This window comes from Diprion similis, chromosome 4 (genome assembly GCF_021155765.1).
Source record: "Diprion similis isolate iyDipSimi1 chromosome 4, iyDipSimi1.1, whole genome shotgun sequence".
NCBI classification, from domain to species: domain Eukaryota; kingdom Metazoa; phylum Arthropoda; class Insecta; order Hymenoptera; family Diprionidae; genus Diprion; species Diprion similis.
Window position 1 is genome coordinate 21,843,954 of NC_060108.1, and position 20,603 is coordinate 21,864,556.

The window sequence follows — 20,603 nt, forward strand, 5'->3', positions numbered from 1 at the left end:
ATTCGTTTTAATGGGAACACCAGAGTTCATCATATCTTTCAAAAACTTCGAATAAAATTTCTCTTCTGAAATTTCAACAGTAGTTGTTACTTCTCCTACTCGAAATGGAATTTTCAAATGAAAATTACAATTTATACAAATCAAAGATACAAACAAACGGTAGACGCGATTTACCATCATCGAAGTATCGTTTTCGTGTCAATTAGTTGCTTACAAAAGTATGCACGGCAAAGCTCTAGTGATTATTGGCATAGTTACAATTTGCGCAATCAAACGTTGCATATTGTTAATATCCAAATGAATTCCGTCTTCCCAACTTACCAACTAACGTCCTACGATATTTGGTTAAAATGACGTACAAGCGTACAAAAATTAGTATGATTATGGATGATGCTGTCTCGAACGTTGTCGTCAAAATCATACTCGATATACAGGCATTCGGCGATTGCTCACAAATGTGAAAAACCAACAGGTGTTATTACTAATTAGGGGGTATTACGGGGGTAGTTGATCTATAATTCAAGTTTTGGCATACCTGAGAGCTCCTCCATGACAACTATTAAAGGACGAGACAGGCCAGTTAAGAACCGACGCACCATCGACATTCAAATCACATTTTATATTTACAATATAATAATTGATCGTGTATTGTGGCGTGACGATTGACACGAACATGAACTGTTGAGATGATGTATTATCGTAACAGATATAGGTATATATGTATATAATAATAATAATAATAATAACCATAATAACCATAATAATAATAATAATAATAATAATAATAATAATAGATAAATTGAAATCGATCATATGAGTTAGGGCACAGGTAACAAGTTCACCCTGCAACTATTTTGTAAAATACTGCTATAAACGTACAAGTGTAGTATATATAAGGTATGGCACGGTATATGGCATGTTATGTACATATACAAGTGTTCACAGATTGTAATATAGTATAGGTATCTGGTATATAGTATCTACCGAGTGTACAGCGATAGAAGCAAACAGGTTGGTTAGTTACCGTAGGTATTGGTTTTGGTGCTGATCAAACTTTTCATTCAACTATTTTCTAACTTACGCACTTTTAGGCTCTCTGGCGGATCAGTCTTGTACATTTTGAAATTCCTCTTCGTTAAAATTTCAACGTTTAAATTTTCTTGCTGCTAAATTATTGATAACCACTCTAGCGTGTAAGGTTTGTTCCTTTCTCTTTTTCAAATTCCTAACACTCATTTCAGCCCATTTTTCTGCCGCATGACAGATTATAAATCTCGGATATTTTATATATCGTATGTAAATAAGAATCAAACACACGCTTTGAACTGAAATCATTAAATTTGTAATGAAAATCAAACCGGTTTTTATGAGAATGGACGTTGCTCAAAACGTTATTGCAACTCTTGATTTAAGCTTTATATTCAGTTTAGCAATGATTTTCCAGTTAAAAATAGGGTTGCATTTTTTGACGCTGCACAATTAGCAAGAACTCAAATTGTTCTTCGCGTAATCAAGGTTCCATTTTTCTCTGAGAACAATCGTTCAAGAATCGTTTGCGAAACACTCAAAATATTTTTATCCATCCCATCTAAACTTTAATTTATTAATCCCGAGCATAACAGGTTTACGATTGTTTGCTTCAAATTTCATCATTACATAATCTAATACTTTCGTAACATTTGTTGATTCTTATTCATACGACAAAATAGACAGAGTACAAATTTATCGATAGATTAGATTGCGTTAGTTGATGAATTTCATTTCTTCATTTGTTTACCTGTTGCAATCACGTACCGATCATTGACTTTAGTGATTAGCCAATCAACCTTGGTATCTGAAGTGCCACTCGACGCTTATCAGCGGTATATTTTTGTGTATACAAGTTTTGTTTTTGATTACACCGACGCCCTATAAGCGATGTCAGATTGTTTTATTTTTATTTATTACGTAAAATTTTGTAATATGTTCACGAGTCGAACGTATGTACGACGTTCGCGGTGTGTAACAATGATTTTGCTTCTTGCGCAAATCTGTATCAATTTAATATCGCAGTTATAAAATTGCGTGTAAAGTGATTCTAAGGTATAGCATTGTTAGTAAGTAATAGCGAACCTTTTTCAAGTAAAGAAGACTGCAGGTCTGCCGCGATCCACAGAATGCAGGGACAATTGTTCATATAACGTTAGGTAAAATACTGTTACGTATACGTGTTCCATAGCTCACAGCATACTTAGTCGCATATTGCGACGGGATTCTAAAGCATATCGATTTACTATAAGGATCATATAGCCGCCGTGCGTTGTTTCAGCAGTTTACATGCAATCGTGCACCAGCGAAAATAAATTTGGTACATGTAGGTATATTGTATGTATCACATTGCGATAATCGTGTATGATCATTATCACGACTGGTTCACTACGTGAGTGACTATCTGTGCCCTAGCAAAGTAGAGAAATAAGAAATTGATGTGTTTTGAAATGACTACGTGTAATCTTTTGAAATTTGTCATAGCCAACTGACAACGTATAAATGATTTGGTAATATAACAACCCATTAAAAAGTGATCAAACATTAATACCCTTTCGTGTAAAATAAAAACGAGCATGATACGAACGAAGTGTTTGAAATTTGAAAATATTACAGCTGTTCAAGCACAGGACAGTAGCTATTTGTTGTATTTTGTATTTGCACTTGTGTGGGGAAAATTCTTGCTCGATTTTTTCTTCTTTCAATACTCGATGACAAGTAAGCAGGTACAATGTGTGAATGATAATTTGGTGTGCAGGTGCCTCACGAAACGTCATGCAGGGAATAAGCTCGGGAAGTGAGATGATTCGTTACCCTTAAACTGGATCGGCGACGGTCGACCGTGTTGCTGTTATGGTTGGCCGCCATGTGGAGGGCTGAGAGGGAGCTCTGGTGATGCTGGAGATGAAAAGCTCGGTTTCCACGACCCAGGCTTCCGCCGGCGCTGACTGTGCTAACCGGTCTGCTCCCGATGCTTCCCCTGGGGACGACCTCCAGTTGACCTCTAAGCACACACACCCACCCTCATTCATACATGGTTTACACCACTTCTGTATCACCCACACACACGTATACCTGTGTACCTTCTCTGGGCTCAACCCACTCGCGTAGAATCGGTTGGCGATGCAGTAAATTTCCAACGCTGTTTTTCATTTTCTCTCTCGAATCACATGCATGAAAGTCGAAAGTGAAAGAAATTTTTCAACCCCTCCCCAATCGCGATATAAATATTGAATCCTTGTCGTATATTTGATAGTTGAATTTGAATGGTGATATGGAATCAACATGACCGCCGTATACAGACTTGCGAGTAATATTTTATTTTCGATGAAACCCTCGAAGTTTAGAATTCGTCTCGTGAAATTTTTTTATCCCACGTTGCTTGTTCAATCTTGATTTTTTAATTTTTAATTTATTTTTTATCATGCAATCAATACGTGGCGCGTTATGTCGAGCTTTGAAATTTAACAAGTTGTGATATTTACTGCAATCGCCTAACTTGGTACCTACTTTTCATTTCTTTTTTCTTTCTCGTCTTTTTTTTCTTTTTTTTTTAAACCACCATAAATACCTAGTTACAACATAAATAATATACATACACAAGCATTCTGTGCTCCATATATGATAGGAGAGAACATAGGAGATGGGCTCTAACAGTCTATAGTGCGTCATCCACACTTATATGTAATATACATATATATATATATAGTATATATGATGTAATTATGAAAGAAACGAGAATAACCGATATGAAACAAATCGAATTATTGATGCGACAGAGAATAAGACAATTAGAGCCAGGTAAACGTAACATCGAACAGTTATAGAAATGTAAGTATTGAGATTTGCAAACGAAAACAAAACGATATATATAAATATATATATGCAAATAGTGTGATTCCTGGGCAGTATATACCTACATTATGAGAAATCCAACGTGCAAGTAAATTTTACTTGAATTTATATTCAAAGTATAATTGCAATGGTAGACAGCAAGCTTCTAATCGTGAAACGTTTTTTTTTTTTTTTTTTTTGTTTTTTTCCCCGCGGATACGAAAACAAATAAATGGCATGAAAATCCACATTTATACAACACGGCCGGGATTTACAAAGAGCCAAAATTTCCATATCGAGATCAAAGATCCAGCTGTTACCACAACGTTCTTTTGACAACCTCGAGTCTCAGTTCGATTATGTTTTTCTGCGAATTTTAGGAAGTCTTTGGGTGTATCTAGTCGTATTACAGGATGAATTGAGTTATCGGACCGATAGCAGGAAACAGGATTACCTGATATCATAAATACTGCCTAAAATCTTTCAAACAATTGACGCAGAAGTTTCACCTGACCAGGAATCACACCGTGATCACTAATAACAATGTGTGTGCTATACATAGCGCGAAGTGCATTGCAAGCAGCAACTGTGGGCTACGGCACGGCTATACTTGACATTCATATAATTTTTCTTCATCTTTTTTTTTTTTTTTTTTTTCATTTGCGCTTGTTAAAATCCGCACGACCGATTAACGGATCAGTCGAAGGATCGTATATAGGTGAACGAATGTACCTATTCGGAGCCAGAAAGAATTTTACAGTAACGAAACTCCATTCGTCATCACACATCGATAGGAAGTAAAAACGATATATATCTATATAATATATATGTTCACTCTAAATTGGTAGAAATGAATGTTTGTATATGTACATTAATGTTGATTGTATATTTTGTATCGTATGATCTACGTGTGTGTATATATTCCTGGGAAGTCAGGTATATCGTGTGTATGCGGTCGTAATTAAGGGTACAACATTGCCGATCTTCAATTTATCGGATATCCGCCTTTGCTCACTCCAATACAGGCTGATCACGTGATTTAGCACGGATGAAATGGACAATGCCTAGAGAGTTGCAGATAAACATCAGGAAATATGTTTTGTACTGAAAATTGCAGTATCTTACGCACGTGTCGTATTGTAAACGCGTACGTGAATTTCCAACGGTATGCATGGATTCGTATCACATAACGCGTAAATGAAATGTAAATCTAGTAACCATGATCAACTTCGTAATCTAGTTATTGAAATTTCAAGATTTCATTTCATTCACGCACCGCAATTGATCAGTAAGTAAACCCTATAGGTAACGGAAAATGCGTAGTTTTGTATAAAATTTACTGTTTCTGAAAGTTTATACCGAGCTTTATAAAAAAAAAAAAACGAGAAAACTTTGGCCACGTTGACGTACACGAGAAACTGTCAAATTACGCGACGGTGATAATTAGATAGAGATTATTACATTGATTTTCAACGATTTTGATTTTGAACGGTTTGATTCAGGTTTGGTATTGACAATTCTTACGAGGTTTTATATATCATGTACTAACGAGTTGACGATTAATACCTTATAAGCTCTATACGATACGATACACACATAGTTAATATAAATAGGAGACGATCCGTGCAACATTTATAAGGATTACTATTATTGTTTATGGAAAATTTTACAATTATATTTATATTTATATGTATGTATACGAGTATGAAAATAGGAAATCGCGACGATTGCGTTCATTTAATACGACGCATTTATACCGAAACTAATGATTTAATTCAGCGATTTTTGGGTTACCGCTTGTTTAAATCGATTTAAAAGAAGAAATCGTAAGGACTTTGAAAATGAATTCGTTGCATGACCCGCATCCGAAATACAAACGTAGACGAAGTGGTTGGTAGGTCGTTGGAATCGAAATCTAATTTACGGATTTTTTTTTGCGCTAGTTGAATTTCGGTACATCATTCGACATCATTATATTTTATTTACGTATATATAACGAATGTCTATGCCTAATTTTCGTATGCCGAAACAAATATTTATTATCATTTGATTATTTATAAAGGTATTTTAGTTCTTTACTTTCTTCTTCAATTCCACCATTTTTTTCCTCCTTATAATACGTTTTTTCGTTTTAATTTTTAAACAAGTTCAGCTCGTTTCATTTCACGAAAATAGCCGCGTCATGAACAAAGTTACCACATCTTGCCTAGTCCAAGGGATTAAGTAATTATTCCGATTTACGTACGTATCTCGCGAGATAATATAATCAGAGAGTCGTTTGTCTTCCTAAGTATCGTTGTCGATTTTCTAATCAACGCAAGTGCTTTGTCTTAGAAACGAATCTCCGATATCTCGCTTCGTAGTCTCCACACAGTTCGACGTCATCAATGCGCAGATACTTTGAACAAAGCTTACGCTTAATCCACTGACCAAATACGTTGTAAATAAATTTTCTAACAACTTTGGCTATCCCAAGTGGATCTAATAAGCAGGCCATCAACGCGTGACAATTCGAGAAGAAACATGTGATGGATTGTCCCAAGTTCAAAAAAGTCACGACCAATCAATCGAATTCGGCGATTGTAACTGCTGTCTTTCAAAACAGAGATGATATCGGGACAATATACTCCGAAAAATACAACACTCGAATGTCATCGTGTAATTGTCTCGCCAGTCACAGACGATGAAACGGAGTGACGGTCAGCTTTACGAATGATCCAGCATCAGCTTGTAGCGATCGAGACGAAAGTATTTCGTTAAATTTAGGCAGAAATCCCGTTCTAACCGATGACGATAAATGCAACTGTGAACTGTATGTTATTGGAGCGAGAAGACGTTTCATTTCCGTGTATTAAAAAATTGAATAAGCTAATGAATGATGTCTTGCGCTGCTTCCGGATGACAGTAGACAGAGTACCTGGCGGGGAGTACCAAAGCTTCAAGTTCGGCTGTCAGATGCCGTCGGATCATGTGTTTTGCCGGTGGAATTCCTAGAGCAGTGGCCATCATCTCGCCTGTGAATGACGGCTCCAGAACAACGAGAGCACCGTGAACACCCGAGTCTGTCACAGACGGAGAATTAATGAATGACACGATTAACGATGAGCTACGAAAGCCCGGAGGTGCATCAGCGAATCGCAACTGCCGTTTATGCGATCACTTAAGAAACCTCACCTTTCAAGTTCTCGGCGTATTCGGTCAAATCGATATTTCGTGCCCACCTAATAAACCTCTGATTGGTCCAAACCAAGGGGTCTGCATCCACCTGTTCACACTGGTGTCTCCTAACCGCCAGTGCCTGCGTAAAGAAAATTAATCATTTTTACTCTACACCTAATTTATCTCGTCACTGTCCTACACGGATTTTCCATTCCGAGCCGGATCCATCATCTTGTATATATATATATATATATACACATATATATAGAGTTACTTGTTTTTACTACAAATACGAATCTGTCACGAAAAGTAAATTTCAATCTAAAATATTACTAATGGTAATGAGAGAATTCTGCAACCGGATGCGAACTAAGCATTGAAGAAGAGACAAAAACAAATACTTAGTTTTGCAGTTAAACCACAACATTGGGATCCTGTCCATTATGACTCGATTAGATATGCTATGTGAAAAATGAGTAAAAAAGCGTAGTTGATTCAAACTGAGATATAAATTTTTCAAAAATACGCCAAAGCGGAAAGTTTCTTGTCGTCAAATTTATCCAGATTATTGAAAATATATACCCAGCAGATAACAGTCATCCAGGGTTTTCGCTACCCTGAAAGATAATCCATTCTCGTCGGGGCGAGTGTTAGGTATAAGGTATAATATTGATGGAATAATTTTCGCATAGATTATGTAGTAAAATGAGGAGCACGCTCCGGCGGCGTTGTTCGCCATTAATATTGATGTAACCAGCGGTCCTTGTTAGTCCGTTGATAAACGAGGTAATTGCCTAATGGGATGAAGAACTGATTATATATCTAGCAGCGCTCACCTGCCTATCGTAGTTCAGCATGCGGAGCAGATGAATGCCGTGAACGATACTGGCTTGATGAGACTTTCGCGTCACGCCCAGCAACTTTTCGAGCTCCTTCTTACTCAGGTGATCCAGCATCCTGGCGTCGACCATGTTCGTCGCGAAGCTCTCCGAGTATTGAGCGAGGCCCAAGTCCGGCAACCATTCGGAGCTCACCCAGGTGTGGCCCAGCTGAGCTATGCAAGGGTATCGCACTAAACTCGGATGGCGATGTTCCTCGATCGCCAGCCTCAGCTTCTTCCTGTGCAAGGGATGAGTGACCCCGAGACCAGCGTCTAGCTCGGCATCGTTTAGCTCCAGCAGCACCTGATTTTCGTCATCAGGATTAGATTTCACAATTTCGATATAAAACTTTCGGCCATCTCTGCATAAAATTTGAACGAATAGCTAATCGAGGAACATTACTTTTCCGGACTTGACGTTTTCCGCGCACCGCGGTCCGTACTGAGACATTCCCAGGGCGACCTCGAGCCACGCCAGGACTGTCGGTGCTCTCCATCTTTCCATGGGTACAGACGCAGCCTCCCTCAGGAGCCGCAGCTTCTCGGCGTAGCCTTCCTCGGTCAGAGGGGACCACGATCTGTAAGGGTCGAACGTCTCCGATGCCTCGTTTCCGGGGTTGGTATTAGCCGTTTTCCTGTGCCGTGTCCGGGTGAACACCCTGTCAGAGATCATAAGGGAGGAAAGTTATTGAACCTTGTATCGTGAATGAGATTGGGACCCGAGTCCCCGCGATTCGGCGTGTCTTAAACCGGCTGGTTGAGAGTTGAAAAGAATTCCTTTTTAAATCCGGAGACCTTCGACGATTCCATCACTGCACCCTTCTCTCCCTGCCATGCCATCCGCACATCTACGTTGCCTACTCGTATGTATTACACACACGTACACACGTTTCAGATTGAATTCAAAACCTGAGTGGTAAACATCCGTTACTCGGAGATGGCGAGGGCGAGGGAGAGATGAATACCGCGGGGAAAATTGCCGGGTGAAAAGCTGCTTCGGAGAGGTAAAAACAAAAAAATTCACGAGAAATTCGAAGAGAAAGGAAAAAAGAAAGGGATTTAACGTAAATTAATTCGACCGCTTTGCTATCTTGGCAAATCTGGATTTTACGTCGCTTATATATAATACATCACATCATATTGTGCGTACACTTCAGATTCATTCATTTTTCACTGAACAATGGAGAAAAATTTCCTCTGATAATTATGTTTACTCCAACTCACGCGCTCGCGAAATAATTAATCAAATGACTTCGGTGAAATGGATGAAAATTCATTGCGGTTTTTACCGAATAAAATCCAACCAGGATAAGAAACCGTACAAACTAGGATGCATTCTTACAAATTGATTCTAATGATATTCGCTGGCTTGATTAATCGAAAACAAAATAATGGAGAGATAATGAAAATTCGGAATACCTAGCTAACCAGAATCTCATCATTCCACTTTCCTGTCAAACAAATCTGGTGAAGTTAATACACGTATAAGTCACCTTGAAATCGAGCCCCAGGGTCCTCCCCGCGTAGCCGAAGACCTTGAGTGCGCAGAGGGTGCGACAACGGGAGGTGGATGTTTGTTCCTTCTGGGTTCGGATTCCATTGGGCTTGAAAGTTGTTCCACCGACCGAGACAACGAGGAATTGTCCATTGACCTTGAGAACGCGTTCAAGGGTGACAAAGTTGGGCTGCAATCCTTGGGTGTGGTAGCTGCTGTACACACGGGGGAATAAAAGAACTCCGTTAGGTGGCTCGAGTTATTTCACGCACGAAAATTTATATTTTTTGTGGATATAAAAACCAACTGCATCGCCTGTTTCGGTTAGTTTAAGGTGAAAGGAAACGGCTATACGCACCGTTTAATTTTACCACCAACATTTAACGTATGGTTATCGATTGTATCGATTGCTACAACCTGTATGAATACAAAGTAATATTTTTTTTGGTTTCTTTTTGGTTTTCACTCTCGTTTCGTAATTTTGCATTGAAATACTCTGGCGAAATAAATAATTTACTTTTCAGCGTGACACAATCAGTAGGATAGAAATATTTTCAATCGATAATTGCGACATTGAAAAGAGAAGAAAAATTTAACAACGAAATTGCACATTTATAGGACAATGCAAAACATGAATATACATTGTGTAAATACGTGTACCGAAAATACTAACGTCCAGTGTATGTACTACATACATGATGCAGATGAATCTCTGAGTATGCGTGTGTGTGCGCGTGTGTGTGTAGGATGTGTGCACGAAAGTATGAGCGCGTAAATATGCGACGAGGGTTTTGAAAGAGAAAATTCGAAGGAGCGCACCCTTTGATTACGATTGAATAGACCGCAAACCAGTTCGTATTTCTACGTTGATTGCTCGAATTGATCCCGACGCTTTTTACGCATCGCAGGAAGCCGTAGGCTAGGTGTATGTACATACAGGTTGAATATACGTGGGCGTTGTTCGGATCGTAGGAACAAAGGGAAATAAAAAGATATCACCCCTGCACTCGCTCCACTTCCGACCCTGGTATTAAACCTAGGAAAATTAGATTTATGTCGGCGAGGTTCAGATATTGACTTGTAAAGGGTGCGTGTCTTGTGTGATAATTCATGGCTCGTCGTATTTTGTCGTGTCAAACTGTCGTAACTTGATACTGTGGCTGGGCTATTCGTTGGACTTGCGGATCGTGTGTTGGCGAAGGTCGAAAGTCGAAAGCAACACCATCAATGCAACATAGAGAACATTCGGTTATATATACATACATACATACATATATATATATATATATATATATATATATGTAATATATAGTATAATGAAAAACCTTTCGGTGTAGGATGACTTCACTTGCGGATCGTACCATGCGCATGCATATATGTATATTATAGAAACATTGATAATGATTTAATACAATTTGACTAAAAGACGATTTAATCGAATATTTACAAATATGATTGCTCTTTTTCTCAACGAATTATCTTTCCTTGCGAAATTCTTACAGATGACACTGCGTTATTCATGATGGGAGAAGATGGGCTATAGATAGTGTGATCACTTACATTGATACATGTGGGGTGGCGCAACCGAAGACACCACGGAGATGTTGTCCATGTCGAGACCACTCCCTTCAACAGTAATAGTTGGCGTCCCTGCGCGGAATATTTTTCTTATAAATTCAACAAAGTCTCAGCGGGCGTATTTCAACGTCGCTAAATTCGTAGGATGGCAGTAATTACTCGTGTAATGTAATCCGCACGGGTAAGCAGGCAAGAAAGTAAGATGTCGTATGTGCGTGTAAACTTTTTAATTCTAAAGATTTTCTCTCGAGATATGAGCAGACGTTTTGAATAAATCCAATTTTTTGCAAAAAAAAAAAACCAAAATTCGCTGTCGTTTCACAGTAACGAAAGTTACTTTTTCTGCCTCAGTTTTGTTATTAGCTTACGGTATGTCTCGTTTTTTCCACGATAATTATTATACAGTTATGGCTCTCGGGGAGCATTTTACCTGCAGGAAATGAAGTATCTTTGAAGAAGGGCGTGGTCCCAAGGAATTTTTTTTAAGAACACTGCAATTTTAATATACAGCAGTCGGAAATTGTTTTTAAAGACAATTATCAGTTGAAAACAGATTGTTTCTGAAATGTTATTCGACGCTAAGGAGCATGGTTTTTACCATATTTACATTTGTTTCAGTACTATTTTGAGCACTATAACAAAAAGGCATCGTTACATCGCCTCCTTCGTCGAATCCTGATTCTTAAACAATATCCGCTCTAAAAGCGTCAGTTACTTATATTATCTAAGCTCTTCATAAAGTAAAGATTATAAACCTTGAGTCTTCATCTGCACAGATCGTCATTGAGGTGTAATAAAAACTAGTCTACCGGTAAAATAATTTTATAATCGATAAATGTTTGTCCATTTATCGAAATTCGATTTCATCGAAAATTATCGGGTTCAGCGCGATATTTCTTGCGTGTTTTGCGGGAAAAAATGGCTTCACAACTTGCAGAAATTGAACGTAAACTGAATTTTCGAGAGAAATCATTTATCGTTTCCATTCGAATTGAACCGTTCGATAATCGAGGATTGAAAGGGATATTCTGATGAAAAAAATTCACTAACACACAGCTCGGTGTAAAAATATTCATAGTTGTTCTATATGTTGCTTTTTGGTGTTACGTGCGAGATATGTTGACAATCGGAAGTCAAGGCAACGAGCTCAAACGTGAAGTACGTAATATTTCTGACATGAAATTGTGGGTTTCCCGTCGGTCTGAGCGTTGCGCTTTGGCGGGAAAAAGTTGTTTGAAAGACTCTCATTACGAATTCGTATTCAAGGCTCGTTTCTCTACCTCTGTCGATCGAAGAAACCGTCTAGACCTTCATCCAGCCTAACGTTGGCTTTGGTTACGTCTTGACCCAAGTTTTGTACAACGTAAAATACCGAGGCGACAAGAATTTGGGGAAAAAGAAAAAAAAAAAACAAAAAACAAAACATGTTTATGGTAACAAGTGGCTGCACCTTTAGGTCGACAACCATCGTACATATGGTACATGGATATAAGTGTGCAGTATTCGTTGTTATTGCGGAAGAGTTCACGTCCCAGTTGCGTTTTGTGCTGACGGTAATTAAACGAACTCACTCGGCCTGCAGAAGCGTTTTATCGTCAACGTATCTTAATTTACATTCGGCGTTTATCGTCATCCCACTACCGTCGTGAAAAATGTCGAGAATTATTTATGTCGAGGTTCAGTTACCGCATGAAAAAATGGCTAACACGGAAATTTGCGAAGAAATTGGAATTTCCTCCGTAGTATGATCATATTTATGGTCCCGATGTTGCTGTTGCTTATCATTTGATAAGGGCGCGTCTATCGCAACATTGACAACCGGCGTGCTGGGTATAAATATGCTAATGGGGAATCCATGTGAGATTAGCATTAAGCAGGGGATGAATCAGGACGCTGTCCATCGTACCAGTCAAGGTAAAGTGTATTTGCTACGAAGTGGCGTTTGGGTGCATACAGATGAATGAATCTGCTTCGGAATATTCTACGGTTATTTGGGGCTGCCAGACACTCACCCTGGTTCAGTTTTAACAATAATCATTGAATATTCGACTCCCACTGCACTGAAAAAATTTTTTAATTGTAAAGTTGAATTGGTCGGGCTGTCCGAATCGAAAGTGCGGTAGAGAGAAGGATTTCCGTTTAAGAACCGTTAATGATAATGAACACGAGGGAAAAAAACATGCCTACTATGTGATAAAAATGAATCTGTCAAAATTCTAACGAGGCAAGCTAATCCTTCAACTGTTTGAGAACGATTTTATGATTAGAACGTTCAAAATGATTCAAACTCTGCCGTTTTTCATCTAATGTTTTTGGGTTTAGTTTTCTCGCGAGCAGGGGTCCATTGAATAAAAAAACATGAATAATTGAATAATTTTGAACCTATTAATCGTAAAAGCATTTCTCAACTTGTGAATATCTCAATTAAAAATTGTGTTATTTAAATTCATTCAGATTCATATCTGTCTAACATGGTCATTACGTTATTCCATTTGTACTCACTATCATTGAGGCAAAAAACATTGGCGAACATTTTTGGAAAGAGTCTTCTTTCTCTTCCAATTCCATGATAATTCAATCTCACTCTCAACGAATCATAACATACGATTCGTGATACGCAAGTGAATCCGAAGGGTAAGCAGAGTTGATAAACGCAGTATATGTTCTCCGACCATCTTGACTTTTATCCGTCGATTCTCTGAACCGACAGCCTATCGTCGTGGAAGATCAGAGTCGGGGAATTTCGTGACGAGTAATTAATCCGCGGAAGAACCCTTCGCAGCTAATCCAGATCGCGAGAAGATGAATAACCCGGGAAGGCGGCAGTGACTTACCGTCGGTCGTCGAGTCGGATAAATTTCCACCGACGCTGGTCGCACCCCCGCTTTCGCGGTCGCTGGAACCTCGCACCCCGCTGTCAGCGCTGCAGCTTCCCCGGTCTCCAGCTTGACCTCCACCACCGGCAGCACCGCCCCCGGCAGTCCCGCCCACGCCGCAAACTACCCCTAATTCCGTGACCCCCAGAGGCTGTTGGGAGGTCAAATGCGGGATACCACTTCCGCTGCTGCTCCCAGCACCTGGAGTTGCGGCGCCATTCACGCTTCCTCGAGGAAACGATACCAGCGATTCCTGATCGCTCAGACACGTCCCGACGCTCCCGCCCCTCTCCATCAGCTGTCGCTTGAGCTGTTTTAATCATATTTTGCAAGCTCAATATTAATTTATAATACGTGGTGTTTCATCGAGTGTTTATTACAATTTCACCACATGCACTATAGCCTGTAAGTATTAATGACAGATTTTGTAAAGACACTGTCATGTTCCTGAAAAGGGTATTCGTAACAGGATGTTGCGAAAGCCAAATAGCAAGTTCGTAGTTTGCTCAGTCGAAAATTGTATGGGCGGATTGGAGAATGTCATGACTGTATAAGGCCGTTAAATTATTACACCTAATAGGTAAAAACAAGAAAGAAAAAAGAAAACAATACATAAAGAAATGAGTTTAATTGAGGACTCTGCAACCGGTACAAAAAATCAGCAGGTATTAATTTTCGAGTACATCCACCAGACCGGAAACTTTCTGTTTTTAAGAAAAAAAGTCACGCGCTATATAATCCTCGAAATACATAAAACGAAACGAAAATTCTGTGCGATCGTCGCATATAGCGGACTGGAAATGCTTTTCTGACCGATAAAATATTTTGAATAAAAGAGAAGAAAGACCGCGTGCGGTTTTTCTTTCTCTTGGATTCTTTTCTTTCTCCCTCCTTCTCACTCTCTCTCTCTCTCTCTCTCTCTCTCTCTCTCTCTTTCTACTCTTTACCTCTTGTATAGTCGCGTGGGCGTGCAGCAGAGCCGCTTCTTTGTCGGCAAGACTGGCAGCCAAGCTGAGACTTCGGTCCGCTTCATCCCTCGCCGCTCTCAAGAGACTCCATCGCTCTCTCTCCCGCTCTCTCTCTCGCTCTCTCTCGTCCCCTGGTCCACCACCCAGAGCTCCTTGTTGCTGCAAACGGCCAAGTGTCGCCTCGCTCTCTCGCATCCGCTGCAACCAACGGTCAACCAGACCCATATCCGGGCAGTTACTTCATCCAGGAACCAACACCCCCGCCTCCGACTATCTTTTCATCCCCTTAACCCACATTTTCTATTCGCCCGCTAAGCGAGCATGCACAATTTGGCAAAAACCATCCGCGTTTAATCGTTCCGCTTGCCCTACACGATAAACTAACTCTGCAATCGTTTTTGTGGAACGTAGGCTAATGACCGTCGATTAATCACGTTTAATATTGATTCAGAATTCGGGAATTAACACGATTTCACGGAGAGGGTGAAAGAAATATCTCGATTAACTTTAGCGGATGATTAATGCGAGGGAATCCGAGAGAGTGAATCTGACACACGATTCTAAGCAACGAATTAAACCAAATCGCACGTTTTCGGTTATATACATATGTATACATATATATTTGTTACTTATCGTCAGTGAAAAGGGTCTCATACTTTCTTTTACATCGCAAATCAATTATTGGACTATTGACTTCTTCATTAAAGATGGAAATTTACGATTCCACACTGAGATACGATACGTAAGCGTACCCTCTCTGCAGGGCTGTCAAACGTGTTAAAAGCTCAGTTATCGTGAATTGCCACGAAAAGATTTACGCGCTTCGACGATTTCAACACTGATATGCACTCAACAATCTGCTGTACGGACGTGCGGAACGCATCATGATGTCGTTAATAATATCTTGTTATTAATTTGACGTGATATTTCCCAGAATTTTTATGGATGACGTGATATTTTATCTTCTCCATATTATTTTGTCTCGATCCTCATAAATCAAATTAACTTTGGGGAGAATGTTTACCGCATATTTTTTTCTCCCCCTCTGCGCAGACATAATAATAACACCTCGGACATTTCTAATTTTCTGTCGATCAAATACAGCCTTGTGAGATAAACCGCATTCAGCGTCACGTCTTCAAGCCCTATTTCATCCGTCTCTCTCTCTCTTTCTCTCTTTTATTTATTATTATTAGTTATTTTATATTATTCGTTAATTTGACTTGCAACTTATGCCTGTGGTCCTTAGGGAGTTATACTCCAGGATCAAATAAACATACTCTCTCTCTCTCTCTCTATCTGTCTCAAGATTAATCCATCGGCTTCCGACGATCTTCTCTCTCATTTGTTTATCGCACAAAATTCGCTTCGCCAAATAAATACGCGTGGAGAGAGCTGTTGCGCGGAAAGACAAACGGTGATAATGCGATCCTCGCACCCTTGTCTCGGTGGCTTCAGCGTCAACGCCCGACGGAAGAAGAGGTCTCCGGTATCCGTGATGGGAGAAAATGTGGTGGTGAGTCGACAGCTAAGTTCGTGGCGTATTCGGTAAGACGTAATGATACGTAGACATCGTGGTCGGCGATGAGGAGGACTTTATGCAAAACGGGGAAGCGAAGGAAGGCGGTAAATCGAGGGGAAATTGACAACGTTCTATTATCGAGGAGGAGGAGGAGGAGGAGGAGAAGGAAAAGAAAAAGTTAATGACATGGTGCAATTGATCGTTGACGATATTGAAGAGGAAAGAAACATCTGGCAAGGGCTTGTAAATGGAAGGATCAGGAAATTTTTTTTCAGCCATTTGGTTGAAAGACACGTTGTTGATTGTGGAAACCGCGTATCGATCCTGGAGATGCCTGGAGCCGGGAAAGGTACGGGATATGGTTGGGTAGGCGTTGCGTTCTTTCAAAGTTTGGATGCTGCAAAGGCTCGATTCGGCAAACAAGTCACGCGCCTACTGTATGGCTGACAAAAAGCCCGGGTGTGTTAAGTCGTAGAACGACGAGTAACGATCACAGTCTCGAGAAAAGGGGAACAAGGGACAAGGAATATCAAAACGCGCTACTCTAGTCACGGTGTTTAAAGCCAGTTGTGCTCTACCTCCTAACACTCACTCTCTCACAATTTACTTATACATACGTATCTAAACTCGACCAACTCTACTGCAATTTACTAATTAAGCTGGATTTCTGGAGTGGGTACAAGTGTTGAGCGTATATGCAATGGATACCCACTTCACTTAAAAGAGAGAGAGTATATACCTATACGAATTCCACAAGTATTAGTAGGAAACCGCGAGCGCTGCAACTCTGAATTTATACTTTGAACGATTTCTCTTCTAACTTGTCCTAAAAACAATTTTCTACCCAAAAGTTCATCAGCAGTGACGTAATATTTGCCGTATGCCAAATCTTTCATCTTTCCTTTAGAGGACCAATAAATCTTTCCGCCGGGATTTACTCACCTGTTCATAGTTTCGTATAAAGTCGCGAAGCTCTCGTTCTTTGTCCTCGAGGGTCACGTATAGATCCTTCATTTGATTAAGAAGATCGAATTTCTCGGCCTTCAAACGCTTGCGATCTGCTTTCAGGACTTGAAGTGCCTCGCGGGCCAGCTGCAGCTCCATTTCCAAAGCCACGACTCGCCCCTCTTCGCCGAGGGCGACTTCTTCGTCGCCGATCTCGCCTCGACCCGCGCCACTCAAGAGGAGCCGCCTTAATCTCGCCACTTCCGCCACCAGCCTCTCGTTTTCCAAGCGAAGCCTTCTGGCACTCGCGACTTCGATTGGACCGCTGTTTCCACCGTGGATATTTGAGAGTCGGGATGCCACGACAGGATCGCCAACAATGCCTAGTCGAAAATATTATTCACTAAAGTTAATCAGGAGACAAGGTGCATTGACATCTCCGTCAACGTGTAACGGAAACACGTCGAGGAGAAATTCAGTAGACATACTGAGATATTGATCCACTTCATTACCATAATCCCGAAGTGCAGTGCGAGATCGTTAAAAAAATGATTTACAAAGCTGCAGACACCTCAAGGGTTGACATTTAAGAACGAAATGCCACCATGGAGGGTTTGGCTGGAACGATATAAAATATGTAGCGAGTTTTACGATTCGAAAAAATGAGAGGCAGAGTCGTGCCTTCGTGAATCTTGATCGGATAGGCGAATGTAAAGGTGTACGATATTTCTCGCAGGACGTGAAATTTTCAAGACACAATACCAGCGAAGCAATTTATAATCGCTGCTTTGTTTGTCTATCAAACCAAAAACGAATGCACGTCTTGAAATTAGCGCAATAAAAGGTTTTGCAAATAACGTTTGAATAAATTCTGTCCTCACACTCAACGTGCCTACACTGGGGTGAAGGTGAAGATCTACAATAAAGTTAAGCCACTTAAAATCAGACAATGAACGTCTTATTCCATTGTTGTACTACATAAAGCAGATTTCTCTCACCCCCTATGTTTGTGTAATTGTTTCGAAGCGGACAATACACCAGCATTTCGGTTCAATAGTTACTTTATACGTGTTCAATTACAGTCGCGAAAACCAAGAAACAGTACCGGGTACATTGGAATTTTAGGAGAAGTTGCCAAAATCAGTGTTGGAGTTTAATAGCCGCCATTATTCAAGTCGCGACCCACCTCGCAACTTTGAAGTTATCATTTACCTATCCAATGTTTCAGAAATGGTATCAAATAGGATAGTCTACTTTCTCATCAGCTGCAGCCTTGAAAAACGTCCGTTTCAGCTCTTTCTGCAGGGAAATAACAGCGAGTTTGAAGTACAAGTTCAGCACCCCTGACGCCAAGATAACCTTAAAGTTGCCGAATCATCCACAAGCTTTCTCTCCGCGAATATAAGGAACTTATTAGTAAAATTTAAGTTTGTCAAAATATGAAAGAGCCTAACTGATTCAGATAAAAATATACTGGAGGGACGGAAGGGTGCCTGAACTTGGGAAAAGTTTTTTGAGTTCAAAGAGACGCGATAAGCTTGGTCGGAAATGCGTGTGGGGTCCGTTACCGAATGAACCCCTCGTCGAGAGGTAACTTGAAAACGAGATTACCCACCGTGAGAACTAGTCGGGGAGTTTGGCCGACTGCTAGGCGCGGGTCCCGGAGGCTCATCATCGTCACCACGCACGTCGCTGTCCCCCATGTCTGATCTTTCTTTGTCCTGATCAGCAACGTCCTTAGCGACACGCCCCGTGGTGATGCGGAGCCTTTCGATGCTCGAACGTTCGCTGTTCCCTCTGTGCAGGAAACTACCCCTTGTAGAAAATCCTCGGTCAGGACTGGCGCTTCCAGATCTCGAATCTACGCTCCCGCCCGAACCACCCAACCGCGTTTTCTCCAGGGCAGGGGCGCAAGGCCGTCGATTTTTTTCGCTCGGGCTGCGGCACGGCGAGCCATTATTGTGCCTCTCTGGAAGGGATGATCAAAACAAACATTCTGTTAAAAAATTATCAGACGAGGAAACTGCGTGAATTAAAGTTGGTTGTGACGTTTAAGGTAACTTTTCAAGCTGGCTACACATCAGGCGTGGTCGATGTGAAAATTTCTGTGGAAGATTGTTGGGGATTTATAACAGATAACGAGATGCTTCCGTTATTGAACACGCATTGCCTTACAGCCATAATCCGTGGTTTTGAAGCTACTATGAAACTTGATCATCACAGTAAACCAATGCCGTTTTTTTTCTCTACGTTGTGTATGATCTACGGAATGAATTCCTTGTTCTCACCATAACGTTATACAAGAAAATCCTAGACTGAAATTTTATGGTCATAAAATCAGTAGCATTACAAAGAATTAATAACTTGAAGATAATTGTTCTTAGCACAATCAAATTAAAATACCCCCGTACAATCCAACAGTCTTATCAGTGTGGAATACTGTAAATTAGACATTGGTAACAATCCGCAGTGCTTATTCTAGAGAAAAGCTCTAAAGTCCAAGTTTGACGAGACCCCGAAGTCTACACACAGAATGAGTGCTCAAATGAAATCAGTAAACCAAATCCTTACCTATGGGACTCGTCCTCCTGTCTATGGGACTAGTGCGTTCCTTTTTGTCGACTGGACTCGCCCTCTTCTCGATGGGACTGGCGGATTTGTCGCTGGCTGAGCTTCGCTTATCAACGGGGCTGCTTCCGGCGCTAAGTCGTTTAAGATCTTCCTGTACTTGCGCCTCGCCGTCCTGGGGGGGATTAAGGTTAGCGCCAGTGGTGCTGCTGAACGTGCTTGTGTTCCCGCTGCTCGAGTTGTTCAGGACCAAGGCACCCCTGACTTCGCGAAGTTCTCCCCTCAACGTTGCGCATTCGCCTCGTGCTCGCTCCAGCTCACCGTCAAGCCGGGCACCCGTGGCTGCGTTCTCGTCCACCATCACGCGGAGTTTCGCCTGAAAATGAAAATTTGTACCATGATCTCTGAGACTTTCCACTGTTGGTTGAATGGGACCGTTCATCGTGAAGGGGTTGCGTAGAATCCAGATGTCAAGTAGGTACCACGGCAAAGACGTCCATATTTGATGGTCATTTAATACGGTTCTTCTTTGGAGAATCTGTTTTACATTATCTTGCGTAATTTTGTTTGGAAAATTGTCGTTCGGAGAAGGAAAGGCTCCTCTTCATCTCTGACGCATGGTGCCTTGGTGCAGAGTCTTGTCTACAGTGGAAGCGATAAAGGGTGAAAAGCTTCCGATTGACCTTGCGGCCTGCAATCTCTATCCCACTGACAGCATCCACTCGTCTGCTGGCTACCTGCCAATTTACGG

At 40.7% G+C, this 20,603-nt stretch overlaps 1 protein-coding gene across 11 annotated transcripts in view; it reads right to left on the bottom strand.

The window, feature by feature from the left end:
- Positions 1-20,603, bottom strand: part of LOC124405264 (kazrin-like) — a 76,509-nt gene that overhangs the window by 831 nt on the left and 55,075 nt on the right. For 3 of the 11 annotated variants that reach the window (XM_046880024.1, XM_046880014.1, XM_046880018.1), the window contains exons 3-15: positions 19,856-20,228; positions 18,900-19,253; positions 17,282-17,667; positions 14,797-15,015; positions 13,808-14,159; positions 10,956-11,045; positions 9,394-9,610; positions 8,304-8,559; positions 7,857-8,204; positions 7,036-7,159; positions 6,779-6,923; positions 2,842-3,031; positions 536-556 (exon numbers count right to left, since the gene is read on the bottom strand). In XM_046880024.1, coding sequence (XP_046735980.1) covers positions 536-556; positions 2,842-3,031; positions 6,779-6,923; positions 7,036-7,159; positions 7,857-8,204; positions 8,304-8,559; positions 9,394-9,610; positions 10,956-11,045; positions 13,808-14,159; positions 14,797-15,015; positions 17,282-17,667; positions 18,900-19,253; positions 19,856-20,228 — 3,075 coding nt within the window. Of the gene's footprint in view, positions 1-535; positions 557-2,681; positions 3,032-6,778; positions 6,924-7,035; positions 7,160-7,856; positions 8,205-8,303; positions 8,560-9,393; positions 9,611-10,955; positions 11,046-13,807; positions 14,160-14,796; positions 15,016-17,281; positions 17,668-18,899; positions 19,254-19,855; positions 20,229-20,603 lie in introns of those variants that run through there. The other 8 variants (XM_046880016.1, XM_046880015.1, XM_046880023.1 and 5 more) reach the window with 8 other exon arrangements.